The sequence below is a fragment of the Rhinatrema bivittatum genome, chromosome 4, assembly GCF_901001135.1.
Source record: "Rhinatrema bivittatum chromosome 4, aRhiBiv1.1, whole genome shotgun sequence".
NCBI classification, from domain to species: domain Eukaryota; kingdom Metazoa; phylum Chordata; class Amphibia; order Gymnophiona; family Rhinatrematidae; genus Rhinatrema; species Rhinatrema bivittatum.
Window position 1 is genome coordinate 146,868,380 of NC_042618.1, and position 27,842 is coordinate 146,896,221.

Here is a 27,842-nt window from a genome sequence, read left to right on the forward strand (position 1 = left end):
ATAGGACATTTAAAACTTAGAGAAAATTCTTTTTCACACAACAAACAATTAAGCTCTGAGTTTGTTGCCAGAGGATGTGGTTAGTGCAGTTAGTGTAGCTGGGTTTAAAAAAAGGTTTGGACAAGTTCTTGGAGGAGAAGTCCATTAACTGATATTAATCAAGTTGACTTAAAGAATAGCCACTGCTATTACTGGCATCAGTAGTATGGGATCCACTTAGTGTTTAGGTACTTGCCAGGTACTTGTAAACCTGTATTGATCACTGTTGGAAACAGAATGCTGGGCTTGATAGACCCTTGGTCTTACACAGTATGGCAATTTCTTCATTTTTTTTTCTTATGTTCTTTATGTTCCACATGGGATCCAGGCAAATCATGGCTATGGCACTTAGGAGACAATGACATTTTCTTTTTAGGTACCGGTCTGTCAATGTTTCTTTTCTCCTTATCCAAAGGAGAAGGCATTTGACAATTTAATTTAAGCTCTTCTATATGAGAGCACCTGGGGGGGGGTGGAGGTGTTTTTCTTCTATTCTTCCATATGCAGAACAATTAGCCATTTCATGATTGGATTTTAGGCAGTAAAGACAGATCATGCAGTTCCAGGCTGGTCATTTTCTGCCTGCAGTTAAAACAGTTTGAAAGGGGTTTGCTTTTTTGGGGGGGGGAGGGGCGGGGGGTTCCCCTGATCTGAAACTTTTTTCCAACATTGTTGTTTTAGGTAAGAGATGAGAAGGAAAAAAAAAACTTTATTTTTTTTTTTTTTTAGATGGGCTCAAGCAAAAGAAACCCACAAAAAAACATAAAACACACAGGCTATAATTACAATTCCCTCAAGAGCACAAAATCTCAGAATAAAATCTACATCTCAAAGCTAGACAGACACAAAGAAAAAGTGATCATACCCTGCATTCATTTCTGTCAGGCCTCTTCTTTGCTCATATTCCTTCAGCCTTTCTTGTTTATCTCTCATCTTGAGTTCCTGTTCTTTTAATCTGTCTTCCTTCTTTTTCCGAATCCTAACAAAACAAGAATCAATTTATTGTTCATTATAAACAGAGTAACATTTTCCCAACTTGTCTGTCTGCATGCCTGTCTTTTCTCCATTCCTTAATATTCAAAGTAGGATGTGAAGAAAGCAGAGTTGCTTACCTGTAACAGGTGTTCTCCCAGGACAGAAGGATGTTAGTCCTCACATATGGGTGACATCATCGGATGGAGCCCTATCACGGAACACTTTTTTCAAAGTTTCTAGAACTTTGACTGGCACACTGAGCATGCCCAGTACGTCACTAACCCTGCATCCAGCAGGGTCCCCCTTCAGTCTCATTTGTAGCAAAAAGTACGAGCGAAAAATAAAATAATAAAACGTAAGCAAATCCAACTCCACGGGTTGGCGGGCGGGTTTCGTGAGGACTAATATCCTGCTGTCCTGGGAGAACACCTGTTACAGATAAGCAAGTCTGCTTTCTCCCAGGACAAGCAGGATGGTAGTCCTCACATATGGGTGAATAGCAAGCTACAGGATGCCCGAATAGAATGAACCAAAAGCACTTGACATGCAACAGGCACAACAACAGGGGTGCTGTTGGGTATGAGGGCAGACTGAATGTCACAGCGGGTCGCAGGAACGAAGTTGGTTTATTAAACTGGAAACAAATTACGTAGGACAGACTGGCCAAAGACGGAATCCTGCCTGCCAGCCTTGTCGAGACAATAATGAGCTGCAAAGGTGTGGAGAGAGCTCCATGTGGCAGCTCTACAGATATCAGCAATAGGTACGGAACGGAGGTGCACCACGGCTCTGATTGAATGCGCTTTTACGTGTCCCTGTAGCGGAAGGCCTGTTTGCTGGTAGCAGAAGGTAATACAGTCTGCCAGCCAGGTGGACAGGGTCTGCTTGCCCTCCGAAATTCCCAGTTTGGTTTTATCAAAGGAGACAAAAAATTGGGTGGACTTCCTATGGGCTGTAGTGCGGTCCAAATAAAAGGCAAGCACACATTTACAGTCCAAGAAAAGGAGTGCCCGCTCACCTGGGTGTGAGTGAAGCTTTGGGAAAAAAGGTAGGAAGTATTATGGACTGATTTAAGTGGAAATCCGAAACTACCTTTGGTAGAAATTTAGGGTGAGTGTGGAGTGCCACACGATCGCGGAGAAATTTGGTGTCAGGTGGGTATGTTACTAGTGCCTGCAGCTCACTGACCCTGCAAGCCGATGTTATAGCAACTAGAAAGATCACTTTCCAAGTGAGATGTCTGAGCTCGCAGGACTGTAGGGGCTCAAACAGGAGGTTGCATGAGCCTTGCTAGCACAACATTGAGGTCCCATATCGCAATTGGGGGACGAAGAGGAGGCTTCAGCTGAAGTAAGCCTCTCAAAGTGCCCTACCAGAGGTTGTGCCAAAATCGGGGCATCTCCTACACCTTTGTGGTAAGCGGCTATGGCACTTAGATGCACTCAGAGGAAGTTTTTAGGCCAGACTCCGAGAGGTGCCAGAGGTTGTCCAGGAACCTTGTTGTGGGGCAGGAAAAGGGATCTCTTTCCTTTGTCATGCACCACAAGGAGAATCTTTTCCACTTGGAACGATAACATTTCCTAGTAGAAGGCTTCCATGAAGCTATGAGGACCTGGGACACATCGTTAGAAAGGTCAAGTGATTCCAGAATCAACCTTTCAACATCCATGCCATCAGCAACAGGGAGTGGAGGTTCAGATGACGCAACAGCCCATTGTTCTGCATTATTAGAGATGGATCTGTGCCCAGGCGAATTGGTTGCTGCACTGAGAGGTCACATAGGATGGGAAACCAAACCTGCCACGGCCAGTATGGGGCTATGAGGATCATTGTGCCCTGGTCTTGTCGTAACTTCACAAGAGTCTTGCTGATGAGTGGAATCGGAGGGTATGCGTATAGAAGACCGTTGTCCACAAGTGGGCGAAGGCATCCCTTGGCGGTGTCTTGCGGCTGCGGGGTAGAGAGTAGAATTGGTCTACTTTGCGGTTGTGAATTGACGCAAAGAGGTCTATGTGTGGGTGGCCCCACTGGTGGAAATGTTGAGATTACTTACCCGATAATCTCCTTTTCCTTAGTGTAGACAGATGGACTCAGAACAAGTGGGTATAGTGTGCTCGTGCTAGCAGTTGGAGACTGATCTGACGTCAGCACGGGTACATATACGCCCACAGGAAGTGAAGCAACTCAGTAATCTTCCTTGCAAAAGCTGTTATGGATATATGTGTACTGACGATCAATGAATTAGTGAAACAGGATTCCCCTGACCGATTGATAGTAGCTGGAGACCGCCAGCGCTTCCAACCGGAAGGCGTTGACACCTGGTAGAGTGGACGCTCTTATGTAAGAAAATGACATGGCTTACCTTGAATTGGTGAAACCCATGTACACAGGAGATTATCAGGTAAGTAATCTCAACATTTCCTGGCGTGTAGCCAGATGGACTCAGAACAAGTGGGATGTACAAAAACTTTACTCCCGGACTGGGCGGGAGGCTGCCTGAGGACCGCGTAGGACTGCCCTCGCAAATGCTGTGTCCTCCCTGGCCTGAACATCCAGACGGTAAAACCTGGAGAAGGTATGGAGGGAGGACCATGTCGCCGCCTTACAAATTTCTGCGGGCGACAGCATCCTAGATTCCGCCCAAGATGCTGCTTGCGCTCTGGTGGAATGAGCCTTGACCTGTAGCGGTGGTGACTTCCCGGCCTCTACGTAGGCCGCTCTGATAACTTCTTTGATCCAGCGGGCTATGGTGGGCCGAGAGGCCGCTTCCCCTTGCTTCTTCCCGCTGTGAAGGACGAACAGATGGTCCGTCTTTTGTACTGCTTCTGTCTTTTCCAGGTATCTGGGTAGCAATCTGCCGATGTCAAAGGTATGGTTTGATTGAGGTGAAATTGTGAGACTACTTTAGGTAAGAAAGAGGGAACCGTGCGAAGATTGATAGCCTCTGGAGTGATTCTCAGAAAGGGATCACGGCAGGATAGCGCTTGTAGCTCTGAGAAGCAGCGTGCGGAACACACTGCCAGCAAGAACACCATCTTCAAAGTTAGCGAACGGAGAGACAGGCCCCGAAGGGGTCTGAAGGTGGATCCTGCGAGGAAATCCAAAACTATGTTGAGGTTCCACAGGGGCACTGGCCACTTCAGTGGCGGACGAATGTGCTTGACTCCTTTCAGGAAACGGGAAACATCTGGGTGCGTGGCAATGGTCTTGCCATCCCTCCTGGGACCGTAGCAAGACAGCGCAGCCACCTGCACCTTGATGGAGCTTAGGGAGAGACCCTTCTGAAGCCCATCCTGCAGGAAATCCAGAATAGGGATTGTGGTCGCATGTGGATTGGTGCCATGAGTGTCGCACCAGGCTTCAAATACTCTCCAGATCCTTATGTAGGTGAGGGATGTGGAAAACTTGCGAGCTCGGAGGAGTGTATCTATCACCGGCTCCAAGTAACTTCTTTTTTTCAGTCTAGCCCTCTCAATGGCCAGACTGTAAGAGAGAATTGAGCCGGATCCTCGTGGAGGATGGGACCTTGATGAAGCAGGTCCCTGAGAGGAGGCAGGGGAAGGGGCTCCCCTGTCAGTAGTCTTCTCATGTCCGCGTACCAGGGTCTTCTTGGCCAGTCTGGTGCTACTAGAAGAACTAGGCCTCTGAGCCTCTGAATCATGTGTATAACGGCGCCCAGCAGGGGCCACGGAGGAAAGGCGTATAGCAGGGTCCCTGGAGGCCATGGCTGCACCAGGGCGTCGATCCCGTGAGAGAACGGATCTCGCTTGCGGCTGAAGTATCTGGATACTTGAGCATTGGACCTGTCCGCTAATAGGTCCATGTCCGGAGTCCCCCACGATCCACAATCATCTGGAAGGCTGTGGGGGACAGCTGCCATTCTCCTGGATTTAGGCTTTCCCTGCTGAGGAAGTCTGCCGCGGTGTTGTCCCTTCCGGCAATGTGGACGGCGGAGATGTCCTGGAGATTCGCCTTAGCCCAAGCCATCAGCGGGGCTATCTCTAGGGACACCTGTTGGCTTCCGGTTCCGCCCTGTCGGTTGATGTATGCCACCGTGGTGGCGCTGTCGGACATCACTCTGACTGCTCTGTTCCTCAGTCTGTGAGCAAATCGCAGGCAGGCTAATCGGACTGCCCGTGCCTCTAGACGGTTGATGTTCCACCCCGACTCTTCTCTGTTCCACCGCCCTTGGGCGGTGAGCTCTTCGCAGTGTGCTCCCCATCCGCTCAGGCTGGCATCTGTGGTGAGCAGAGTCCACGTGGGGGAGGACTTCTTCGACCCCCTGCTCGTGTGGTTGGACTGCAACCACCACCGTAGCTGGGTCCGCAGTCTGGCTGGTAGAGGTAGATGCACGGAGTAATTCCGGAAGCGTGGGCTCCATCGAGAGAGGAGGGAGCGTTGTAGTGGTCTCATATGGGCCCGCACCCAGGGTACCACTTCCAGGGTGGATGCCATGAGACCGAGAACCTGCAGATAGTCCCAAGCTATGGGCCGGCTGGCTCCCATCAAGGACCGTAGACGCGTCTGGAGTTTTAACCTTCTCTTGGTGGTGAGGCTGACATTGTCTGCCTGGGTGTCGAACCGGACTCCCCGGTATTCCAGTGATTGGGAAGGCTGTAGGCAACTCTTGCTTAGGTTGGCTACCCATCCCAGGCTTTCCAGAAGGGCGAGCACTCTGTTGGTTGCCCGATGGCTCTCCTCTCGGGATTTCGCCCTGATCAGCCAATCGTCTAGGTAGGGATGGACAAGGATTCCTTCCCTTCTGAGCGCCGCTGCTACTGCTACGATCACCTTGGTGAAGGTCCGCGGCGCCGTGGCTAACCCGAAGGGCAAAGCCCGGAATTGGAAGTGCCATCCCAGAACCTTGAAGCGTAGGTAGCGCTGATGATCCCAATGGATCGGGATATGCAGGTAGGCTTCTGACAAGTCTAAGGCTGTGAGGAATTCTCCTGGCTGTACTGCGGTCTTGACTGAGCGCAGAGTTTCCATGCGAAACCTCGGGACCCTTAAGTATCGGTTGACTGACTTGAGGTCCAATACGGGTCGGAAAGTGCCCTCTTTCTTGGGTACCATGAAATAAATGGAATAGTGCCCAGAATCCATTTCCCATGCAGGTACTGGGATTATGGCTTTCAAGGACAGGAGCCTCGCAAGGGTAGTTTCCAATGCTGCCTTCTTGTGGACTGGACACGGAGATTCCACAAACCTGTCCGGAGGGATGTGATGGAAGTCCAGAAAATACCCCTCTCGGATGATGGCGAGGACCCACTAGTCCGACGTAATCTCGACCCATCTGGGGTAAAAGAGGGTTAAACCTGCCCCCTATGGCTTCGACCCCCGGATGGATCAGCTGATTCTCATTGTGGGGTGCGGCCGGGGCCCGAACCAGAGCCTGCTCCCCTCTTGTGCTGCTTGGTCCGAAAGGACTGGTTCCTGGCCTGAGGACGAGGTGCCTGGTAGCGACTCCTATAGGGAGTGAAGCGTTGGGAGCTTCTACCTCTGGAGGGCCTCGGAAAGGTGCGCTGGTTCCTCTTGGACCTGTCTTCCGGCAGTCGAGGTACTGGAGAGGCACCCCATGTGCTGGCCAGTTTATCTAGGTCGCTGCTGAACAGAAGAGACCCCTTGAACGGCATTCTAGTGAGACGTGTCTTAGAAGGAGTGTCGGCTGACCAGTTCCTTATCCAGAGCTGCCGCCTGGCTGCTACTGAGGATGAGACTCCCTTGGCTGTCGTACGGACTAGGTCAGAGGCGGCATCCGTAAGGAACGAGAGAGCTGACTCCATGTCTGCTGCCGGCGCATTGTTCCTGACCTGTGACAAACAGGAACACGTTACCACTGTGCAGCAGGTTGCGATTCGCAAAGACAGAGCTGCCACCTCAAAGGTTTGTTTCAGGGTGGCGTACAGGCGGTCATGAGCCTCCTTGAGGGCCGCCCCCCCCCCCCTCCACTGGAATGGTAGTGCGCTTGACCACAGCGCTAACCAAGGTGTCCACCTTAGGGCACGCCAGCATATCCTTGATTGCCGGGTCCAGGGGGTACATGCCGGACAGGGCCCAACCCCCTTTGAATGAGGCCTCTGGCGCTTTTGCGCCGCTTGCAGGAAGGGAAAATGGCGGGCTGTGGGACGAAGACCCTCCAGCAGGGGGTTCTGCGTAGATGCCTCCATGGTGCTGGGGCCTGGAATAGCCAACTCAGTCAGGCACTGAGAGACCAGGTCGGAGAGATCCTCCTTGGGAAAGAACCGCCTCATAGTTCGATATGGCTCTATCCCCGAGGGAAGTTCCCCCTCCTCGGGGGGTTCGGACTCGTCCTCCGAGACATCAGGGTCCGCAGGAGCCGGACTGCCCGGAGGCGGGTGCCCGCGATAAGGGCGAGAAGGTCCGGGGACAGGGTCAGCCGGGGCAACAGGGCCTGGACGGGAAGCCAACTGCATCTGTACAAAGGCGTGAATCCCTTAAATAAGTCCACCCAGGAAATGGAAGCGGTCTCTAGCCGTCGGGGTACCAAGTCCCCCGGAATTCCTGGCTGTTCAGGACACCCCGCTAAATCCGGTGCGTTCAGCAGTAGGCGCTCAAGAATATACAATATGCGCTCAATAACATTCGCTTAGTAATGTATATGCTGCGTTGTGCGCCTATCCCCAGGCGCCTATCCGTGGGCGCTCAATACCTTAACAAGGCAGACAAAATGGCGACCTCCACGGCGTGTCGCCTACTGGCAACGCCGCCGATCCTCGTACCTCGGAGACCAAAAGTAAGAGATGTACGCCTTACCTGATCTTCGGCGCTTCCCGGCTGTAACCCGGGCGGTCTCCGGCTGCGGGGGGGAGAGGGGAAATACCTTCACCGCCGCGCTCGAGGAAGTGCACCCGCTGCCTCTAAGCCGCCGAACTCGCTCGGGGCTAAGTCCACGCCGGGACTGCGGCGCCTTTCAGCCAGGCCTGAGCCCTTCTCGCTCGGGGCTAGATCCCTGCTGCGATTCGGCCACCAGACCGAGGCCTAGACCTCCGAGGGATCGCGGAAATCACCTCGGGAAACTCAACTGGGGAGGGACCCGAGGGTATCACCGCAGGAGTGCGGGGCTCGTCTTCTGGTATCTTCTTAGAAATGTAGAAAGTCGAAAGTAGAAAGTAGATTTGGAAAACACACTCAGCGAGCGTGCAGGAGCTCCAAACTGCTTTGGAGATGGAAATTACTGAGTTGCTTCACTTCCTGTGGGGGTATATGTACCCGTGCTGACGTCAGATCCGTCTCCAACTGCTAGCACGAGCACACTATACCCACTTGTTCTGAGTCCATCTGGCTACACACCAGGAAAATTGTGTTTGCTACAGTGGGATCACATTAAACCCAAACTTAGGGACCTCCACTGGCTCCCAATTCGCTTTAGAGTCCTCCACAAGAGTCGCTCTATAATTCATAAAACCCTGCATAACCCAAGTATCCAATGGCTAGAAGACTCCTTGCACTACCACGCATCGAACAGACCTACCAGAACTCGCTCGGGGCTAAGTCCACGCCGGGACCGAGGCGCCTTTCAGCCAGGCCTGAGCCCTTCTCGCTCGGGGCTAGATCCCTGCTGCAATTCGGCCACCAGACCGAGGCCTAGACCTCAGAGGGATCGCGGAAATCACCTCGGGAAACTCAACTGGGGAGGGACCCGAGGGTATCACCGCAGGAGTGCGGGGCTCGTCTTCTGGTATCTTCTTAGAAATGTAGAAAGTCGAAAGTAGATTTGGAAAACACACTCAGCGAGCGTGCAGGAGCTCCAAACTGCTTTGGAGACGGAAATTACTGAGTTGCTTCACTTCCTGTGGGGATATATGTACCCGTGCTGACGTCAGATCCGTCTCCAACTGCTAGCACGAGCACACTATACCCACTTGTTCTGAGTCCATCTGGCTACACGCCAGGAAAATTGTGTTTGCTACAGTGGGATCACATTAAACCCAAACTTAGGGACCTCCACTGGCTCCCAATTCGCTTTAGAGTCCTCCACAAGAGTCGCTCTATAATTCATAAAACCCTGCATAACCCAAGTATCCAATGGCTAGAAGACTCCTTGCACTACCACGCATCGAACAGACCTACCAGAACAGCTTACAAAGGAACTCTTTACATTCTCTCCCCCAAACCTACCTATCACTTAGCCACGAAAGAACGGGCGCTGTCCATTGCCGGACCATCCTTATGGAATTCAATGCCCCCAGATCTACACCAAGAACATTTTACCAGACCTTTAAGAAAAAACTAAAAACTTGGCTATTCTCACAAGCCTTTTCATAAACTCTCCTCATCCAATCCTCTGCCACACCTCACTTTGTATCATGTCTCTTACCCACTCCCCCCCCCCCCCCCCAACTAAAGTGGCCATACTACGATCAGGTCCACCTCATCCCCCCGCCACACCCCTTCCTCTTGCTTAATTTCCCCCTATCCCCCTCTACATAATCCCTTAAGTATATACAACTATTCGTAAATTCTCGATTTCCTTAAATATATACCTCTAATTGTAAATTCACGATTCTGTTACTTGACTCTTCTTTTCTATTCCTCATACACCCAAGTTCCAGTTCTCCCTTGTTCCATGTAACTTTCTAATTCCTTTTCCAAAAGTTAACTGTTTTCCCTGTTCAATGTAAACCGATGTGATGTTCCTATGAATGTCTGTATAGAAATGTTTTAAATAAATAAATAAATCTAGGGACCATTCGTGGGGATGAAATGTCCGGCTGAGATTGTCCGCCATCACATTGTCCACGCCTGCCAGGTAGGTCGCACTCAGTATCATGGAATGGGAGAGCGCCCAGGCCCAGATCTGCGCCACCTCTTGGCACAGCAGGTAAGAGTCTGTGCCCCTTGTTTGTTGAGGTACCACATCGGTACCTGGCTGTCTGTTTGAATTAGGTTTACCTTGTTGGATAGGCAATCCGGAAAAGTGAATAGGGCATACCGTATCGCCCTGAGCTCCAGAAAATTTATCTGGTGGTTTGCTTCTGCTGTGGTCCATGTTCCCTGGGTTTGTAGGTTGTTGACATGGGTTCCCCAACCCAGGTTGGAGGCATCTGTGGTTAATGTAATATGAGGAACTGGAGGTTGAAAAGGTAGTCCTATCTGAAGATTGGACTCCTGTATCCACCACCCTAGTGAAAGTCGAAGCTGGCTGGTGACGTGGACAATGTGGGACAAATGTTGGTGTGATTGGGACCACTGGGACTTTAAAGTCCATTGTGTTACTCTCATGGCTAGTCGAGCCATTGGGGTAACGTAAACTGTAGAAGCCATGTGTCTTAGCAAGGTTAGCAGGTGACGAGCTGTAGTAGTGCGGCGAGTCTGCACTGCTTTGGCTAAGGTTGACAAATTGCGTGCTCGGTTCTTCAGGAGGAACGCTCTGGCTTGAAGAGATCTGCTCCGATGAACAAGAGGGTGCGTGATGGAGTCAGATGTGATTTGGGATAGTTTATGAGAAACCCCAAGGATTGTAGCAGGCATGTAGTAAGACAGAGGGATTGAAGTACTACCTCCTTGGATGGGCCTCTGAGCAGCCAATCGTCTAGATACGGATAGACATGGATACTGCACTGCCTTAGGTAAGCTGCTACTACTGCCAGGCACTTCGTAAACACTCAGGGTGCTGACGCTAGGCTGAACGGTAGCATTCAGTATTGGAAATGTCTGTGACCTACTATGAATCTGAGATATTTTCGATGAGGAGGGGATATGGCTATAAGGGCATACTCCTCCTGAAGATCTAGAGAGCAAAGCCAATCTCCCTTTTGAAGGAGGGGGAGCATGGTGCCCAAGTTAAACATCCTGAACTTTTCCTTGCGAAGATGTTTGTTTAGGGCGCAGAGGTCCAGTATAGGACGTATGCTGCCTGACATTTTTGGAATTAGAAAATACCGAGAGTAGAACCCTTTTCCTCGCTGCAGTTGGGGAATCGGTTCCACGGCCTTGGACTGCAGGAGAATTGACAGTGTGGTTGGTTAGACTCCATGTCGAACGCGGAGAAGAGTCCGGTGGTAGTGTAAGGAAATTTAGATGGTAACTGTGGGCAACCACAGAAAGGACCCATTGGTCGGTGGTGATTGTGTGCCATGTGTTGGCAAGGTGGCACAGGTGGCCTCCCACAGGAAATATTATCGGAGGCGGAGGCAACTAGTGCACCATTGGACGTCGTGGGAAGGCCCCAAGCATAAGAAGCAGACACCACGAGGGTCCGTTATGGACATGGTCCACGGACACTCGGGGCACTTCCGAAAAAGGGGGCGGCGCATGGTCGGTGCTCGTCGGGCACTGATGGAAGCAACGCCAGGAACAGACTGCAAGGAATGAGGCAGCTATCAGCGTTCGTGGAGGTCACGGGCAATGGGGGACCCCACGACGGGGTAAAATTTTGAGAAAAAGTTCCGTGAGGAAAAAATTGTGAGAAATTCTCACAGAGCTCCTAAGAACCGCGAGGCAACTGCTGCGTGGGGGGAAAAAAGAGACTGAAGGGGGACCCCTGCTGGATGCAGGGTTAGTGGCATGCTGGGCATGCTCACTGTACCAGTCAAAGTTCTAGAAACTGACAAAAGTGTTCTGTAATAGGGCTCCATCCGATGATGTCACCCATATGTGAGGACTACCATCCTGCTTGACCTGGGAGAAATAAAATATCAATTTAAAAAAGTGATTTTTTTTTTTTTTTTTAATGGACTAACAATAATATATTTCTTGACTAGCATTTCCCACCTGGGGTGCAGCTTCCAAAAACTAGTCAAGAAATGTCTTAACTTAATCCAATACAAAAGTATCACTTTGCATTGACCATTATTTCTGCACATTGAAATGGATTAACATGACAGCCACACTAGTTTATCTAAAGGACTGTAAAATTACAAACCAAATTTCAGGTGGTACATATTTCCATCATGCCTGAAGTCTGTTCTTCTTTTCACATGTCAATGTGCACTCAATCCCCATTAAGCTGGCAGGTTGCAAAATAAATATTTGAAATTAGAAAACTTAAATTTTTCTCTAGTTCTCCTGTTAATCCAATTTCAAGGTTTCACCCTGGTTTAACCCACTCCAACAGCCTCATGGGATCCAGCACACTAAGACATCACATAAATATCTGCAAGACTGTGCCCATCACAATTTACCTTTTACTTGCATAATAGCACTTTTGAAATTACGAATAGGAGCACTCGCTCTCAAAAAGATTTCAGAAAAAACAACTTGATACATTAAACTGTACCAGCACTTCTCTGCTCCACCCTGGGACCACAGATGAGAAACACCATGGCAAGCACAGAGGAGACACTATACCCGCTCCTATTTTGTCATGACTTTTCTTTCTCCAGTATGCTTCTTTTACAAACAAGATGGGTGCAGATGAAGGGCAGAACCCATAGGGTAGGGAATGCATGCTCACACTGTCCCCATGCTGGTGGCTGCAGGCACTGTTCCTTCTGCAACCCAGTTGAGATGAAATTGGTACTAAGTGGGAAAAAGGAAGTACTAGGAAGAACATGGAGAGAAATGAGATGGAGATGTAGAAGTTGGAGGGGAAAACAAACAATTAAGGAGAAGATGAATGAAGATTTGGAAGATGGGACAGAAAGAAAGAATAGTAGTGTGACAATAGAGACAAGGGAGAGAACTGAATATGTGACAAAGGGAAGAGGTATAGAAAAGAAAGGCATGATGAATAGAGACAGGTTGTAGCAGGGATGAGGCAAGACAGACCAAATAGGAGTTAGTTTTCTTTTCTCCGAATTATCAGTGCAAACTTGAAAAAATATTGGCTTTACATTTAATAAACTGTATCAATATTACATACAGAGCAAGATTTTTTTTATTTAAAACTTTTATATCCTGAAGTTCGTATGGACATCACAAACGATAGGGAGGAAGAGGAAGAGAAATCGGAGGAAAAAGTTACATTATAACAAAATAACTGCTTGACTAAATGCGGCTAAGAGAAGTGAGTAAGGATAGAGGAATGCGGAGAGGCAAAGAGGGGGAAGTTAGAGGAACATAGAATTAACTCATAAAGGGGAATATGTACAGTGGGGGGGGGGGGGAAGATGGCAAAAACAGGAGTGGCAGGATGTTATGAGAAGGCCTGTTTAAAGAGCCATGTTTTTAATTTATTTTTGAAGGTCTGGGCGCAAGGCTCAAGACGAATATCAGGGGGCATCGAGTTCCAGTGATAGGGGCCAGCGATGGAAAAGGCACAGTCTTTGGTGGAGTGGAGGTGTGTGTGTTTGGCAGGGGGGGGGGGGGGTTTTGTGAAAAGTGTGCCGGTGTAAGAGGATCTGGTGAGTCTAGTGGGAGTGTGGAAGTATAAGGATTTGTTTAGCCAATGCATGTTTGAGTTGTGGAGGGTTTTATGAATTAAGGTGAGGGTCTTGTAAAGAATTCTATAGGAGATGGGGAGCCAATGTAGGTTTTTTAGGATGGGAGTGATGTGATCGCATTTTCGAGAGTTAGTGAGAATACGGGCAATGGAGTTTTGGAGCGGCAGCAGGAAAGCCAAGAAGGAGTGCATTGCAGTAATCGAATTTGGAGAAGATTACTGCTTGGAGGACAGTGCGGAAATCGTTTAGGTGAAGGAGGGGGTTGAAGTTTTTTTAAGGACATGAAGTTTGTAATAACAGTCTTTCAAGGTGGTGCTAATACATTTTTTGAAATTGAGGTTGCAGTCAAGGGTGACGCCTAGGCTTCGTGCTTGGTGGAGTAAGAGGGAAGAGGGGGAGGAGGGAATGGGGACAGAAGGAGGGGAGGGGGGTTGGTTGTGTGTGAAGAGGAGAAGTTCAGTTTTTGAGGTGTTCAGTGCTAGCTTTAAGTTTGAAAGAAGCAAATTAATAGAAGATAGGCAGTTTTGCCAGGTTTGGAGAGAAGCAGTGAGAGTTAGTGATAGGAATGATAATTTGGATATCGTCCACATAGATGTAATGGGTTAGGCCAAGGTCAGAAAGGAGACGGCAGAGGGGTAACATGTAAATATTGAAGAGGGTTGATGACAAGGAGGAGCCTTGGGAGACCCCACGGGTGAGACTGATGGGTTGCCTATTTTTACTTTGTACGTTCTATTGTCAAGATAGAATTTGAACCAGTTGAGAGCTGAACCAGTAAAACCAATTTCAGCTAGTCTGCATAAGAGGATTTTATGGCTAATAATGTCGAAAGCTGAGGAAATGTTGAGTAGGGCAAGTATGTATGATTGGCCGTTGTCAAGACCTTTGATAATGGTGTCGGAGAGTGAGAGAAGGAGGGTTTCAGTATTAAAGTATTTCCGGAACCCAAACTGTGAGGGGAAGAGAATGCTATGTTTCTCGAGGTGTTCGGAGACCTGGGTGTTGATGACTTTTTCTAGTAGTTTAGCAAAGAAGGGGAGATTAGAGATGGGTCTGAAGTTGGCAGGTTCTGTGGTACTTAGGTTGGGGTTTGTTTTTTTTTTAGAACGGGTTTGACTATGGCCTGTTTGAGGATGTCAGGGACAGTTCCGTGGGTGAGAGAGGAGTTTATGATGTCAGCTATGGGTTTGGCTAAGGTGGAGGAAATCGATTTGAGGGTGTTGGGTGCAATGTGATCAGTGGGGTGGGCAGCAAGTTTTATTTTCTTAATGAGGGTTTCAGTTTCGAAGGCGGAGATGGTGTCAAAGGAGTTGATGGAGGTGTTAAGAGTTAACAGGGGGGATACGGAAGTTGGGGGTCAGGTGGAGGAAGGTTCATCATGATGTTGGATATTTTGTCATTGAAGAATTTGGCAAGGGTGCTGCATTTAGATTTGAATTCAGCGTCAAATGGGGGGGGGGGGGAAGTAGGAGGTCTGGTGAGCTCAGAGACATAAGAGGAGAGAACTTTGGGATCATAGAGGAAGTTGTGGATTTTATTGGTGTAAAAATCCCGCTTGGTTTCTGGAGAGCATTTCTGTATTTGTGAAGGGTGGATTTGTAGGTGGCAAGGAGGGTCCTTCCGCCAGTTTTTCTCAACATTCCTTAGGAAGCGTTTAAGGTTTTTGAGTTCAGCGGCGTACCAGGGTTTTTGTTTTTTGAGTGAGGGTTTATTGGTTTAGATATGAGAGGGCAATGCTTGTTAGCAATGGTGAAGTTAATTTTAGACCATGTAGTCTAGGTCATCTAGGGCTGTATTAAATGAGGTGATGAGGTCTTCTTGGTTACATGATTTGCTGTAATGAATGAAGGTGGTGTGTGGAGGAGAGGAAGGGGATTTGTTTATGGAGAGGGAAGATTTTATAAGAGTGATCAGACCAGGGGACTCTTGAGCATGAAGGAGGTTCCAGGAGGTGGAAGAAGGAGTTTATGAAAATGAGGTCGAGGGTGTGACCAGCTTTATGGGTGGGCGTGTTGATAATTTGTTTGAAGCCCATGGCATCTAGGGAGTTTAGGATGGCTTCGCAGCTAGGAGAGAGAGGGAAAGTGTTGATGTGTAGATTGAAATCGCCTAGGATGATGGCTGGGGAATCGACGTTCAAGTTTTTTGTAATGAATTCAATGAGAGGGGAGGGGTTGTTTTCTAGGAGACCAGGGGGTGAGTAGATAAGGCGTATTTGGAGGCGGGGTGATTTGAATAGGCCAAATTCAATTTTGGAATTGGAGTTGGAGGGTTGTTGTCGGAGATTCAAGGGTTTTTTTTGCGGCAAAGAGGCGGCCACCCCTTTTTTCTAGGAGTGGAGAAAATATCATAGAGATGGGAAGGGAGTTGGTTGACGAGGACAAGGTCAGTGGGTTTAAACCAGGTTTCAGTAATAGCGCAAATGTCAGGATTAAGGTCGAGGAGCATGTCATTAAGGATTGGGGTTTTTTTTAACGAGGGATTGAGAGTTGAAAAGTACAATTGAGAAGGCTGTTAGCCCGAGGAATTGTGTTAGGGGGGGATATCATAATGGGAATGAGAGATCTTGTGTAGGCAGGGGGGGGGGGGTAAGTTTTGAGTGGCAATCTGAGGATGGGGGTATGGGGTGAGATTTTGGGAATGGGGAGAGCTTCCATGGTGGAGGAAGAGGGAAAGGCAATGTGCATCTCAGAAGGGATATTTATTTAGAAGCAGGTAGGTGTCATCAAAGTTGTGAGCAGATCGGGAGATTGGAGAGTCTCTAGTCCGGTCAGCGGGAGGCAAGGTTAGGCTAAGGGGGGTTGGTGGGAGCGTGATTCTGGGTTCGGCGCCTCCTAAACTTTTGAATTTAACAAGCCTGCACTCCCAGCCCTAAGTACAAACTTCCTCCATAAACGCAGCTAATAGCTTTAAAACAGCAAAAGTGAACAGATTATACCCAGTAGCAGCCTCAAGGAAGGGCTTTTGGAATACAATTACACTGGTTGTTGTCCAGGAACACCAGTTAATGCACATAAAACAGCAATAGCTAGAATACTCAAAATATGAAAGGTTATTTCTTGGCACTCCTGCATCGCCCCAAATCTCAGTGCAAAGTTTCCTGTTTGGTCTTGAAGTATTTTATTTGTTCTGTATTTATATATTTGAAATTTTAAAAAGGTGCCTATCAGCCAAATCCCATTTAAAAGCTATCCTTCACAAATGCTACTCTTCTGCTGTTTGAGTACTATTCCTTTTCTAAATATATAAGCTTAATGCCTACATGGGGTCACGAAATGAAACACCTAGGGGAAGACTCAAGAACAATGTCAGGAAATATTTATTCATAAAAAGTGGTTGATGCATATTATGCGCCCAGAAAGGGGGGATGAAAACAAGCACAGTAATGGAATTCAAATGGGCATGGGACAGAGGATCCCTGCAGCCTAGACAATGAAAATGACCAAATGGGTAATTTTACTATTGACCACAGAAGTAGGAGCTGATAAACCACACTAATGTAACTCAAATGTGATCACCATGGGTGAAAAAGATTTTTGGCTCATTTAGTTGACCTCATACACGGACATAATTGTAATGCTAAGTAGCATGAGCTTATATGCACCAAACAGTATCGTCATAGGTCTTAAATGAATTTTCTTTGCTTCGTGAGAAAGTCCAATTTTGAAATTAAGATCAAATAGTGAAAATCAAAAGTGAAGATCAATAGTCGAAATTATATATATCACATGCATATTGCAAATTTCGCTGTAAATAATATTTTACAAAACAAAAATACACACTTTTAGTACTTGCAGACAGCACTCAATGATGTAGTACTAACATGTTGTGAATGGCTTTTCTTGCCAACCTGCAGGTAGTGCGTTTCCTCAGCCAGAGGGGCTGCACTTGTGCCAATTTTTAAAAGGAAAACAGCCAATAAAAAAATGCCACGTGGGCAAAAGATGACGTCAGTGGTTGCTACTGTCAAACAAGCCCTTTAAATGACAGAATACCACTCTACTGATGCATTTAACCATTAGGTTGTATGGCATTTAAATTGAAGATCCACTGTTGCTCCCTGAGGTTAAAGAGAGGTTGCGGATCACCCCCCCCCCCCCCCCCCCTCCCTGATAGATAAATTCGATCTACCACTCGCCACTTAAGATCCACGAACTTATGCTTTTACAAAAGACAGTGTGCAACAATAAGAGCTTGGGTTTTTTCAGCCGAAAGGCAACTCCGATGTTCAGTAAGCCTAATACGGATCGGTCGTTTTGTACAGCCAACATAAATTTTATCACAGGGGCAGACAATGATGTAGATCACGTGTGAAGTTAAACAGTCAGAATAAGATCTTGCCAAACGGAGTTTCCCTGTATTATCCGTCCATGAAGGGCCTGATAAGGTTTGTGCACATGAACATTTGTTGCATGGCCAATGTCCAAGCGGAAGGTCAGACTGAGTGCTGATATCCTGTGGAAGGAATGAGTGTGTTAATATATCTCTCAAATTTTTTCCCCGACTGTATGAAATCAGTGGGACATCAATAAAAATAGGATGTATCTTCAAAATGTGCCAATATTTACGAATTATAGAAATGATGAATGATGCTTTTGTAGAATATCTGAGCGTGCACACCAAGGGGAATTCCTCTGAATCATTAGAATTGTCCAGTAAAAGCCATTGTCGCTGGGCATTGGACGCATGTTTCAAAGCTTTTCTAATAGTACGTGATGGATAATCACGTTGCAAAAGGCATGTTGCCATTTGTTGAGCTTGAAAAGAAAAATCTTGTTTATCAGAACATAACTGGAGGAGTCGAAGAAATTGCCCAATCAGTAAATTATTTTTAAGGCTGAAAGAATGAAAGCTAGAAAAATGCAGTAACATTTTTATCCGTAGGTTTTTTATACAACGAAGTGACAAAATAATCGTCCCGGCAAGTGATAAGAATATCCAAGAAATTGATGTGTTCATGATGATATTGCATTGAAAAAAATAAATTACTGTCCAGGGAGTTAAGCCAACCAAGAAATAAATGTAAATTATGTTCATCACTATGCCAGTGGAAAAAAATGTCAATGTATCGGATCCAATGTGAAACATACTGAAAATTTATGGAAGGATATAAATGGGTATCTTCAAAATTGGCCATAAACAAATTCGACAAACTAGGGGCCATAGTGGCACCCATGGCAGTACCATGGACCTGCTTATAAAATTGCCCATTGAACAAAAAATAATTCTCACACAAAGCTAATTCAGCTAGGGCTGACAAAAAAGAAGTAGGAATCCGATGTGGACGTGGTCTTGTGTCCAAACTTTGTTCCAAGATAAAGAGAGATTGTTCTTGGGGAATGCTGGTATATAAGGCACGTACATCCAAGATGAATCAGTACCACTGCTCCAGATTTGCCTGGTGAGGGTGGCAAATAGGAATTTATAAAATTTACAATCCATATCTTTTCAAGAATATACAGCTGTATGCAAAAGTTTAGGCACCTCTAATCAAACTGTTTCAATGAATCTGTAAAGTGAGCAGAAGCTATCTCTACATAATACAAAGTTAAACACATGGAAATAATTGATAGTGTGCGCTAAAAAAAACAAAAAAAACCAAAACGCATTCAGAAAATCAAGTCTACCACACAAATATCTTGCTAATGCAGCTCAAATACACACAAAAAATGCATTTTTAAATGCATTTTTCAACATGAATGCTCTCCAATATACACAGACACAAAGAGCAGTTATATTTTTAACCTTTTATTGGATTAAAAAAAGATTTCCTATACTCCCTATTCCTATTGTACTTCTGGTATTGGCTTAACACAATCCAAAATGAATCCCTACAATTCCAGTTTGTGCTCAACAGTCCATATTACAATCCCACCAACACTGGCTAATGTTTTGGTGATAAGCCTGCCTTAGGAATTCAGAAACAAGGAAACTACTTAACTGGTGCTGGCCTATAAGCAGTTAAAAGTCAGCTTTCACAACCACAGAAACTAGAAGAACTGGTCACAAACATGGAGAACAGTTTATAACCAGTTCTACTAGATTACGTGACCATGAAGGATGAAAAAAATGAAGCACCTCGCTCGGTGGTAGCAGCATGGGAATACCCGCACGCAAAAGATTTTTTTTTCTCTCTGAGCTCAGGGAGAGCATGCTCCATTTTTTATGACTGTCAGATGACAACCCCTTGTGTGGCTGTTTTACTCCTGCTTGTACAAAGAGAAAAGCTTTACTGCGCAAGGGAGTTCCTGCATCTGCTGACTCATAAGCCCCTCAGTCTTCTGCAGAACTTAAGCTTTTGCGAGGTAGTCCATTCTTCAAGGCAGGCAAACAATAAGCTCAGCTAATTCATCCTGCTGTCTACAGAGAACCCTATTTAACAGTAAACAAATGTACTTTCTCTGCTGACAAGCAGGGTTGAATTAGTCATAACTTATGGGGAGTCCTAAGGTGAGGGTTGCGCTGCAAAGCAATTACCCCCACCAGTGAAAAATGGACTACTGAGTGAACAAACTGCACAAAACTGGCTGCACAAAGCTACTATCACTTCTCGAAAACTCCAGACAGTATAGGATGTGCTAAGTGTGGTGACAGCCTTTGCCTTCAGGGAGGGTGATGAAGGACAACAACCTGGACTCCAGCCTTTCTTATACAAAAATAACATTTACAGAAGGAAAGCATCAAAAGTTTGCTTACCTTAGCAGCGCCTGTCTCAGAATTTAGGATATTCATACTTACAAGATTTTAGCATAATATCTGGTGCTTCCTCCTCCTGTCCCAAGTCTCTCTGTTCTTCCCTGGCCCTTAGCTTTTATTCTCTTCCCCAAGGAAGCAACCTATGACCTGGATTCCCTCTCTGTGAAATTTTTAAGGTGATCTGAATTAGATATTCTGGGGTCTCTTATATATCCCAGTCACAGGGGATGTGATTGTAGATGACCAAGGTTCAACTTTGTAAGCGCCCTCAATGTGGTTTGCTACTGAAACTATCATGGCTCCCACATGATGGAGCCTTGACATAGCCTATAATCTGCAAGCGAGCCAATGCATTACAGTGCACAATACAGTCCACTAGCCAACTGGACAGAGTTCTCTTGACTTCTGCCACTCCAATTCTATTGGAATCAAAGAACACAAACAGTTGAGATGCTTGACAACAATGTTGAGTCCTTCTCAAATATACTACAGCTCTCTTACAATCCAAGGAATGAAGAGCCTTTTCTCCCTTATGCACATGTAGTCTTAAAGAATGCTGGCAATACAATCGCTTTGTTAATGTGAAAAGCAAACACTACTTTTGGCAGAAAGTTAGGGTGAGTACACAGAACCACCATGTTGGAAGAACTGAATATATGGTAAATATAATATGAGAGCTTGCAATTCACTGGCTCTCAGAGAAGTAATTGCTATGAGGGACATGACTTTAAGTGAGAAACTTCAAACTCACCCATTTCAGAGGTTCAAAGGGAGATTTCATGAATTGTGCTAAAACTATATTAAGGTCCCAAGATACTGGAGATTTAGTATCCAAAGTCTTGGAATTCCAGAGTTCTTTCATAAATTTGGAGACCAAAGAATGGCTAGAGATTGGAGCTCCTTCAACCTACTGGTGATATGCTGCAATAATGCTGACAGGAACTTTCACCGATGAAATACTAAAATCTGAAGAAGAAAGGGAGAAGTACTGAAACAAATCCCTTGAAATACAGGAAAAAAGGTCTAGAGAGCAGGACTGACACCAGGGTGTGAACCTCTTCCAATTGAATTTGTAGATTTTCTAGTTGAAAGCTTCCTGGCTGATACTAGTATATATTCCACTCGCTTAGGGAAGAGCAAAGAGATGCTTAGCATCCACGACATGAGGGACAGGAAGGATAGATTCAAGTGGCAAAGCCTGTCCTGCTCCTACATGATGAAATTCAGAGGAGCTCCCAATTGAATTGGAGACTAAACTGACAATCAGAAGAGATACAGAAACCATACTTGTCGTGGCCAACCCAGCAATGAATAAAATGTTATTCTTTGATTCAAGGAACATTCATGCAGTGGTAAACTCTGCTAAGATAGTCCCATTAGTGAATTCTGAATTCTTGGAAGATAGGTCACCTGCAGGTGAGCCCTGTGAAGGACAGACTTTAACCATATATAGATAGCATCTTTACAGAGGGTTAACAAGCCCATGCCCCCTTGCTCCTTTATGTAGAACATAGCCACCTGATTACCTGTCTGGATTAAGATTCTCTTTCCTGACAATAGGTGAGAGAAAGCTTCCAGGGCATAGTGAAAGACAGTTCTAGTAAGTTGATCTGAAAGCACCTCTCCCATTAAGGACTACACTCCCTGTAACCCTGGCCATGCCAGTATGAGCCCCTCCCCCGGCATCGGTGGATACTGTCACCTGATGAGGCAGAATCCACAGGAGACCCACACTCAGAACTGTTGGTTTCAACCACCATCACAAAGAATATAAGAACATAAGAAATTGCCATACTGGGTCAGACCAAGGGTCCATCAAGCCTAGCATCCTGTTTCCAATAGTGGCCAAACCAGGCTACAAGTACCTGGCAAGTACCCAAAAACTCAGTATATCCCATGCTACTGATGCTAGTAATACAGTGGCTATTTTCTAAGTCAACTTGATTAATAGCAGGTAATGGACTTCTCCTCCAAGAACTTATCCAAACCTTCTTTAAACCCAGCTACACTAACCACATCCCCTAGCAACAAATGCCAGAGTTTAATTGTGCGTTGAGTGAAAAAGGATTTTCTCTGATTAGTTTTAAATGTGCTACATGCTAACATTATGGAGTGCCCCCTAGTTGTCCTATTATCTGAAAGAGTAAATAACCGATTTGCATTTACCCGTTCTAGACCTCTCATGATTTTACAGATCTCTATCATATCCCCCCTCAGCCTTCTCTTCTCCAACACAAACAGCCCTAACCTCTTCAGTCTTTCCTCATAGGGAAACAGTTCCATACCCTTTATCATTTTGGTTGCCCTTCTCTGTACCTTCTCCATCGCAACTATATCTTTCTTGAGATGCGGCGACCAGAATTGTACACAGTACTCAAGGAGCGGCCTCACCATGGAGCAATACAGAGGCATTATGACATCCTCCGTTTTATTCACCATTCCCTTCCTCATTCCTAACATTCTGTTTGCTTTTTTTGACTGCCACAGCACACTGAGCCAATGATTTCAAAGTATTATTCACAATTTCAAAGTATTATCCATGAATGTTTTCATTCCGGTAGTCACTAATATTGAGCGTGACAATGGTTGGCTTACCTGGTCCCATTGGCTATGAAGACCCCATTGAAGGCATCTCATGTTTCACAGAGTTGTGGGAACTAAATACACCACCGCTGTCTTGTGACCAAGGAGGATCAAGACTGCTCTCGCAGAAGGAAGGTCTCCATATTCCTCTTAGTATGGTCCTCTTATTCTGGAAGAATGCTCACTTCTGAACACAGTCTTATCCATGCACATGGGAATTAAATCATCAGAACTAAAGTAAGACTAGTCTTGGTGAAGTTGATTAGGAACCCCAGGATCTGAAGGAGGCAGATGGACTTTTCAAGGGACTCAAACTCCTGAAGGGATTGAGCCCATCACTAGCCAATTATCTAAGTAAGAGAATATGCAGACACCCAGTCATTGAAGCTGTGCCAGCACCAATACTAGCACTTCATGAAAACCTGAAGCCAATGAGGCCAAAGGGAGGAATGTTGTACTGGTAATGAATGCACTTCACCACAAATCTGAGGAATTTCCTGTAAGACGGATGAATGAGGAAGTGTGCATAAACATCTTGATATCCAGGGATCACATGCAATCCCTGTTGAAAGGAAGAGAAGATTGTGTGGAGAGAGCTTATCTTGAATTTCTCACCGATCAGCAGCTTGTTGGTGCTTTGTAAATCCAAAATGAGTCTCAATCTTTCCATTCTCTTGGGAATAAGACTAGGAGTAGAAACCCTGACACACCCCTGGCAAGATATCAGTTTGATTGCCCTCTACTAAAAGAGCAACTCCACTTCCAACAGCAGTTGGGCAGATTGACACTGGTCTGAAATGAAGGCTGAAAAAATGCTGCTTCAGAGGGAGGCAAGAAAAACACAAGCAGTAGCTACACTCCACAATCCTTAGAATCCACCAGTCCTTGGTGATCTTTTACCACTTCAGAAGCAAAGATTAAACCCTTCCAAAGATTAGGGAAGTGGAAGGATGGGTTTTAGTTCCATCAAAAACTTGGTTCTGGTTTTGATTATATCTGCTGTAGTCTTCTCTTAATGCCTTTCCCTTTGGTGTCCCTAGCAGGAAGCTGATGCAGAGTGGAAGGGGCTCAATGACACTGGTAAGAGAAGGTACGTCCTCTGGAAAAATGGACACTGGCCAGAAGTTGCTGATCTATTTATTTAAAATTCATTTTATTAAATTGCTTCCCCATCTCTTAACATAGAATTGCCCAAAGGAAACATGCATAATATTAAAAAAACAAAATGCTATATATATTCAATGTAATCTACAATCTAACACCTAATCCTGATACTTTTGAGAAATGCCACACTGCTAGGATTATCTAACCACACTATTAGTACATCATTAATTATTAATTTGCAAGCCAATATTGTATTCAATTACCAAGAGAATAAAGTCTTGACCTTCTTACGAAAGGTCAGAATTTCTCTCCATCCTAATCTCAATCAATTCCAAAATAATGGGGCTGCAATCGAGAATGTTCTAGCTAACAGACGTATTAACTTCTTTTAAGGAATTGAGGCTATTACCAAAAAAAAAAAAATCCTTGACTAGAAACTTAATTGTTGGCTTGGTACATATCAAAACAATTTCTTACACAGATATTCTGGTCATATCCCAAATAAGAACCCAGAAAGTCAAAATAATCTTGAACTAAACAAGTTCTAAACAGTAGCCAGTGCAAAGATCTCAATTTAGGAGAACTAGGTGCCTTATGAGGACATCCTGTCACCAACCAGGCTGCAATGTTTTTAACCACTTGAGACTGTGCACGAGTCTCTCTGGAAGTCCCACACACAGGCCATTACAGTAATCCAACAGAAATGTAATCAATGTATTGTAAAGGCTTCCATTTCTAGAATACATTCTGTAGTGTATGAGAAATATACTACTCCAGAGAAATTCAGAATCCAAACCAATCCCAAAACCTTTGACACTCTACAGTTTTCAGTTTTGATCCAATCTTAATACATATATCACAAAGTTCTAAAGTCTGCTTACCCACTCTCAAAACCTCAGTCTTTTTGACATTCAGAACTAATTTGTTAGCCAAAAGTCAATTACAAATAATTGTAAAATCATCATTCAATTGGGCAATATACTTGCCCTCCTTACATCCACTCCCAAAGGAACAACAATCTGAATATCATCTGCATAAAAATATATACTCAAACCAAGCTCACAACATAACCTGCCCAACAGTTGCAGAAAAATATTGAGAGTGGAGATAATGTGGCCCTGTGAAGCACCCACAATTTAGATCTAACAGAAAAGAAAAATTACCTTTACTATGCCCTTAGCACTTCTGTCTGATTAAAAAAAATATCAGTAATCCAAGCTAATACAGATCTACATAAAGCTATATTTTTACATCAGGAAAATAAAAAAAGCATGATCCACTAGATCAAAGGCAGATAAGAGATCCAACAAGATTAAAAGCACCTGTTGTCCCTCATCCATCCAATGCAAATCATCATCACAAGCCAAAATGACCACCATTTCAATATTGTGCCTGGCTCTAAAACCTGCCTGATTTGCATTCAACCCTTCCTTCTCTTATAAATAGATTGGTGATGGCAGGGTAATAGCTTTTTCCAACATCTTACCTAAAAAAGGAATCAGTGACAGGTCTATAAATTGGCACAATCCATGACATGCAGAGTAGTCTTCTTTAAAATGGAATTATTAATGCAACTTTGAAAACTGAGGGAATAATCCCTTCCACCAAAGATCCACTGAAAATATTTAACAGCAGTAAAACAGACAGACCTTTCATCACACCTTAGTTTCACAATAATCTAGCCAAAGAGTGGCTTTGGTCTGAGTCAATACCTTTTTAAAATCAAATAAGTTTAATTATTTAAAATTCACTAATGCATTACATGTGGATAAAGGTGAACCGGCAGATGTAGCTTGGATTTTCAGAAGGCGTTTGACAAAGTTCCTCATGAGAGGCTTTCTAGGAAAAGTAAAAAAAGTCATGGGATAGGTGGCGATGTCCTTTCGTGGATTATAAACTGGCTAAAAGACAGGAAACAGAGAATAGGATTAAATGGACAATTTTCTCAGTGGAAGGGAGTGGGGCAGTGGAATGCCTCAGGGATCTGTATTGGGACCCTTACTTTTCAATATATTTATAAATGATCTGGAAAGAAATACGACAAGTGAGGTAATCAAATTTGCAGATGATACAAAATTGTTCAGCGTAGTTAAATCACAAGCAGATTGTGATAAATTGCAGGAAGACCTTCCGAGACTGGAAAATTGCAGGAAGACCTTCCGAGACTGGAAAATTGGGCATCGAAATGGCAGATGGAATTTAATGTGGATAAGTGCAAGGTGATGCATATAGGGAAAAATAACCCATGCTATAGTTACACAATGTTAGGTTCCATATAGGTGCTACCACCCAAGAAAGAGATCTAGGCATCAGTGGATAACACATTGAAATCGTGGGTTCAGTGTGCTGCAGCAGTCAAAAAAGCAAACAGAATGTTGGGAATTATTAGAAAGAGAATGGTGAATAAAACGGAAAATGTCATAATGCCTCTGTATCGCTCTAGGGTGAGACCGCACCTTGAATAATGTGTACAATTCTGGTCGCCGCATCTCAAAAAAGATATAATTGCGATGGAGAAGGTACAGAGAAAGTTGACCAAAATGATAAGGGGAATAGAACAGCTCCCCTATGAGGAAAGGCTGAAGAGGTTAGGACTTTTCAGCTTGGAGAAGAGGTGGCTGAGGGGGGAATATGATAGAGGTGTTTAAAATCATGAGAGGTCTAGAACGGGTAGATGTGAATCGGTTATTTATTCTTTCAGATAATAGAAAGACTAGGGGGCACTCCATGAAGTTAGCATGTGGCACATTTAAAACTAATCGGAGAAAGTTTTTTTTCATGCAACGCACAATTAAACTCTGGAATTTGTTGCCAGGGGATGTGGTTAGTGCAGTTAGTATGGCTGTGATTCAAAAAGGATTGGATAAGTTCTTGGAGGAGAAGTCCATTACCTGCTATTAATTAAGTTGATTTAGAAAATAGCCACTGCTATTTCTAGCAACGGTATCATGGAATAGACTTAGGTTTTGGGTACTTGCAGGTTCTTATGGCCTGGATTGGCCATTGTTGGAAACAGGATGCTGGGCTTGATGGACCCTTGGTCTGACCCAGTATGGCATGTTCTTATGTTCTTACCCTTAAATTCTATTACCTATCCTCTCCACCTTCCCATCTCCACTCCTTCCTCCGATAGTCAAAATGACTTGATGCTCCTGATTTTGAACTATCTTGACTTTGTCTCCAAACAAATTATCATTGGTAAAGGGGACATCTGCAAGAAAATCATAAATATATTTAATAGATCACAAGGTCATAACCACAACAGTCGTATTGCCCCAGTGGATGCCACTGAAGGTCTGCCAGCATTATTAAATGCTTCATAAACCAACTTATCAGATATTTTACTCTTCCATATCCTTCATCACTTTACAAAAATTAGCCTTCTCTGGATCTGACAAATCCGACAAGTTCTTTAACTTCTTAACACACTCAGGTATGTATTTGTACCATACACAACCAGGTGTGTAACATGGAACTCCGAACTACGTTTTTGCCAAAGATATCTGGAAGCTTTGGATTCTTCCCAGAGTCTTCTTGGCTTGTTTGAGAACTGACCCTGCCACGAGTGGCAAAGAAACTGGACCATTCTAAAACCATAAGACCATAAGACATGCCATACTGGGTCAGACCAAGGGTCCATCAAGCAAAGCATCCTGTTTCCAACACTAGCCAATCCAAGTCACAAGTACTTGGCAAGTACTCAAACATTAAATAGATCCCACGCTACTATTCCTTATTAACAGCAGTTTATGGACTTCTCTCGAAACTTATGCAAACCTTTTTTTAAACCCAGTTAACCACCTAGAAGAAAACAATATACTATACCCAAACCAATTTGGATTTAGAAAAAACTGCTCAACAGAAACCCTACTCATTTCCTTAGCCAACCCTATACTACAAGGCTTTAACAATGACTCATATATCCTGGTACTAATTGATTTAACAGTGGCATTTGACACTGTTGACCACCCGCTTCTATGCCACCAGCTAAGAAAAAATGGAATAGATGAAAATGTTAAATGATTCTCATACTTTCTAAAAGATAGGACATTCAAAGTTATACTGGGCAATCAAATTTCATGCACCTTCCCTAATACAAGC

The 27,842-nt window shown here is 45.0% G+C and overlaps 1 protein-coding gene across 2 annotated transcripts in view; it reads right to left on the bottom strand.

The window, feature by feature from the left end:
* BAZ1A (bromodomain adjacent to zinc finger domain 1A) overlaps window positions 1-27,842 on the bottom strand; it is a 514,327-nt gene that overhangs the window by 273,874 nt on the left and 212,611 nt on the right. For both annotated transcript variants that reach the window (XM_029598945.1, XM_029598944.1), the window contains one exon: window positions 905-1,018. In XM_029598945.1, the coding sequence (XP_029454805.1) occupies window positions 905-1,018 (114 nt within the window). The remainder of the gene's footprint in view (window positions 1-904; window positions 1,019-27,842) is intronic.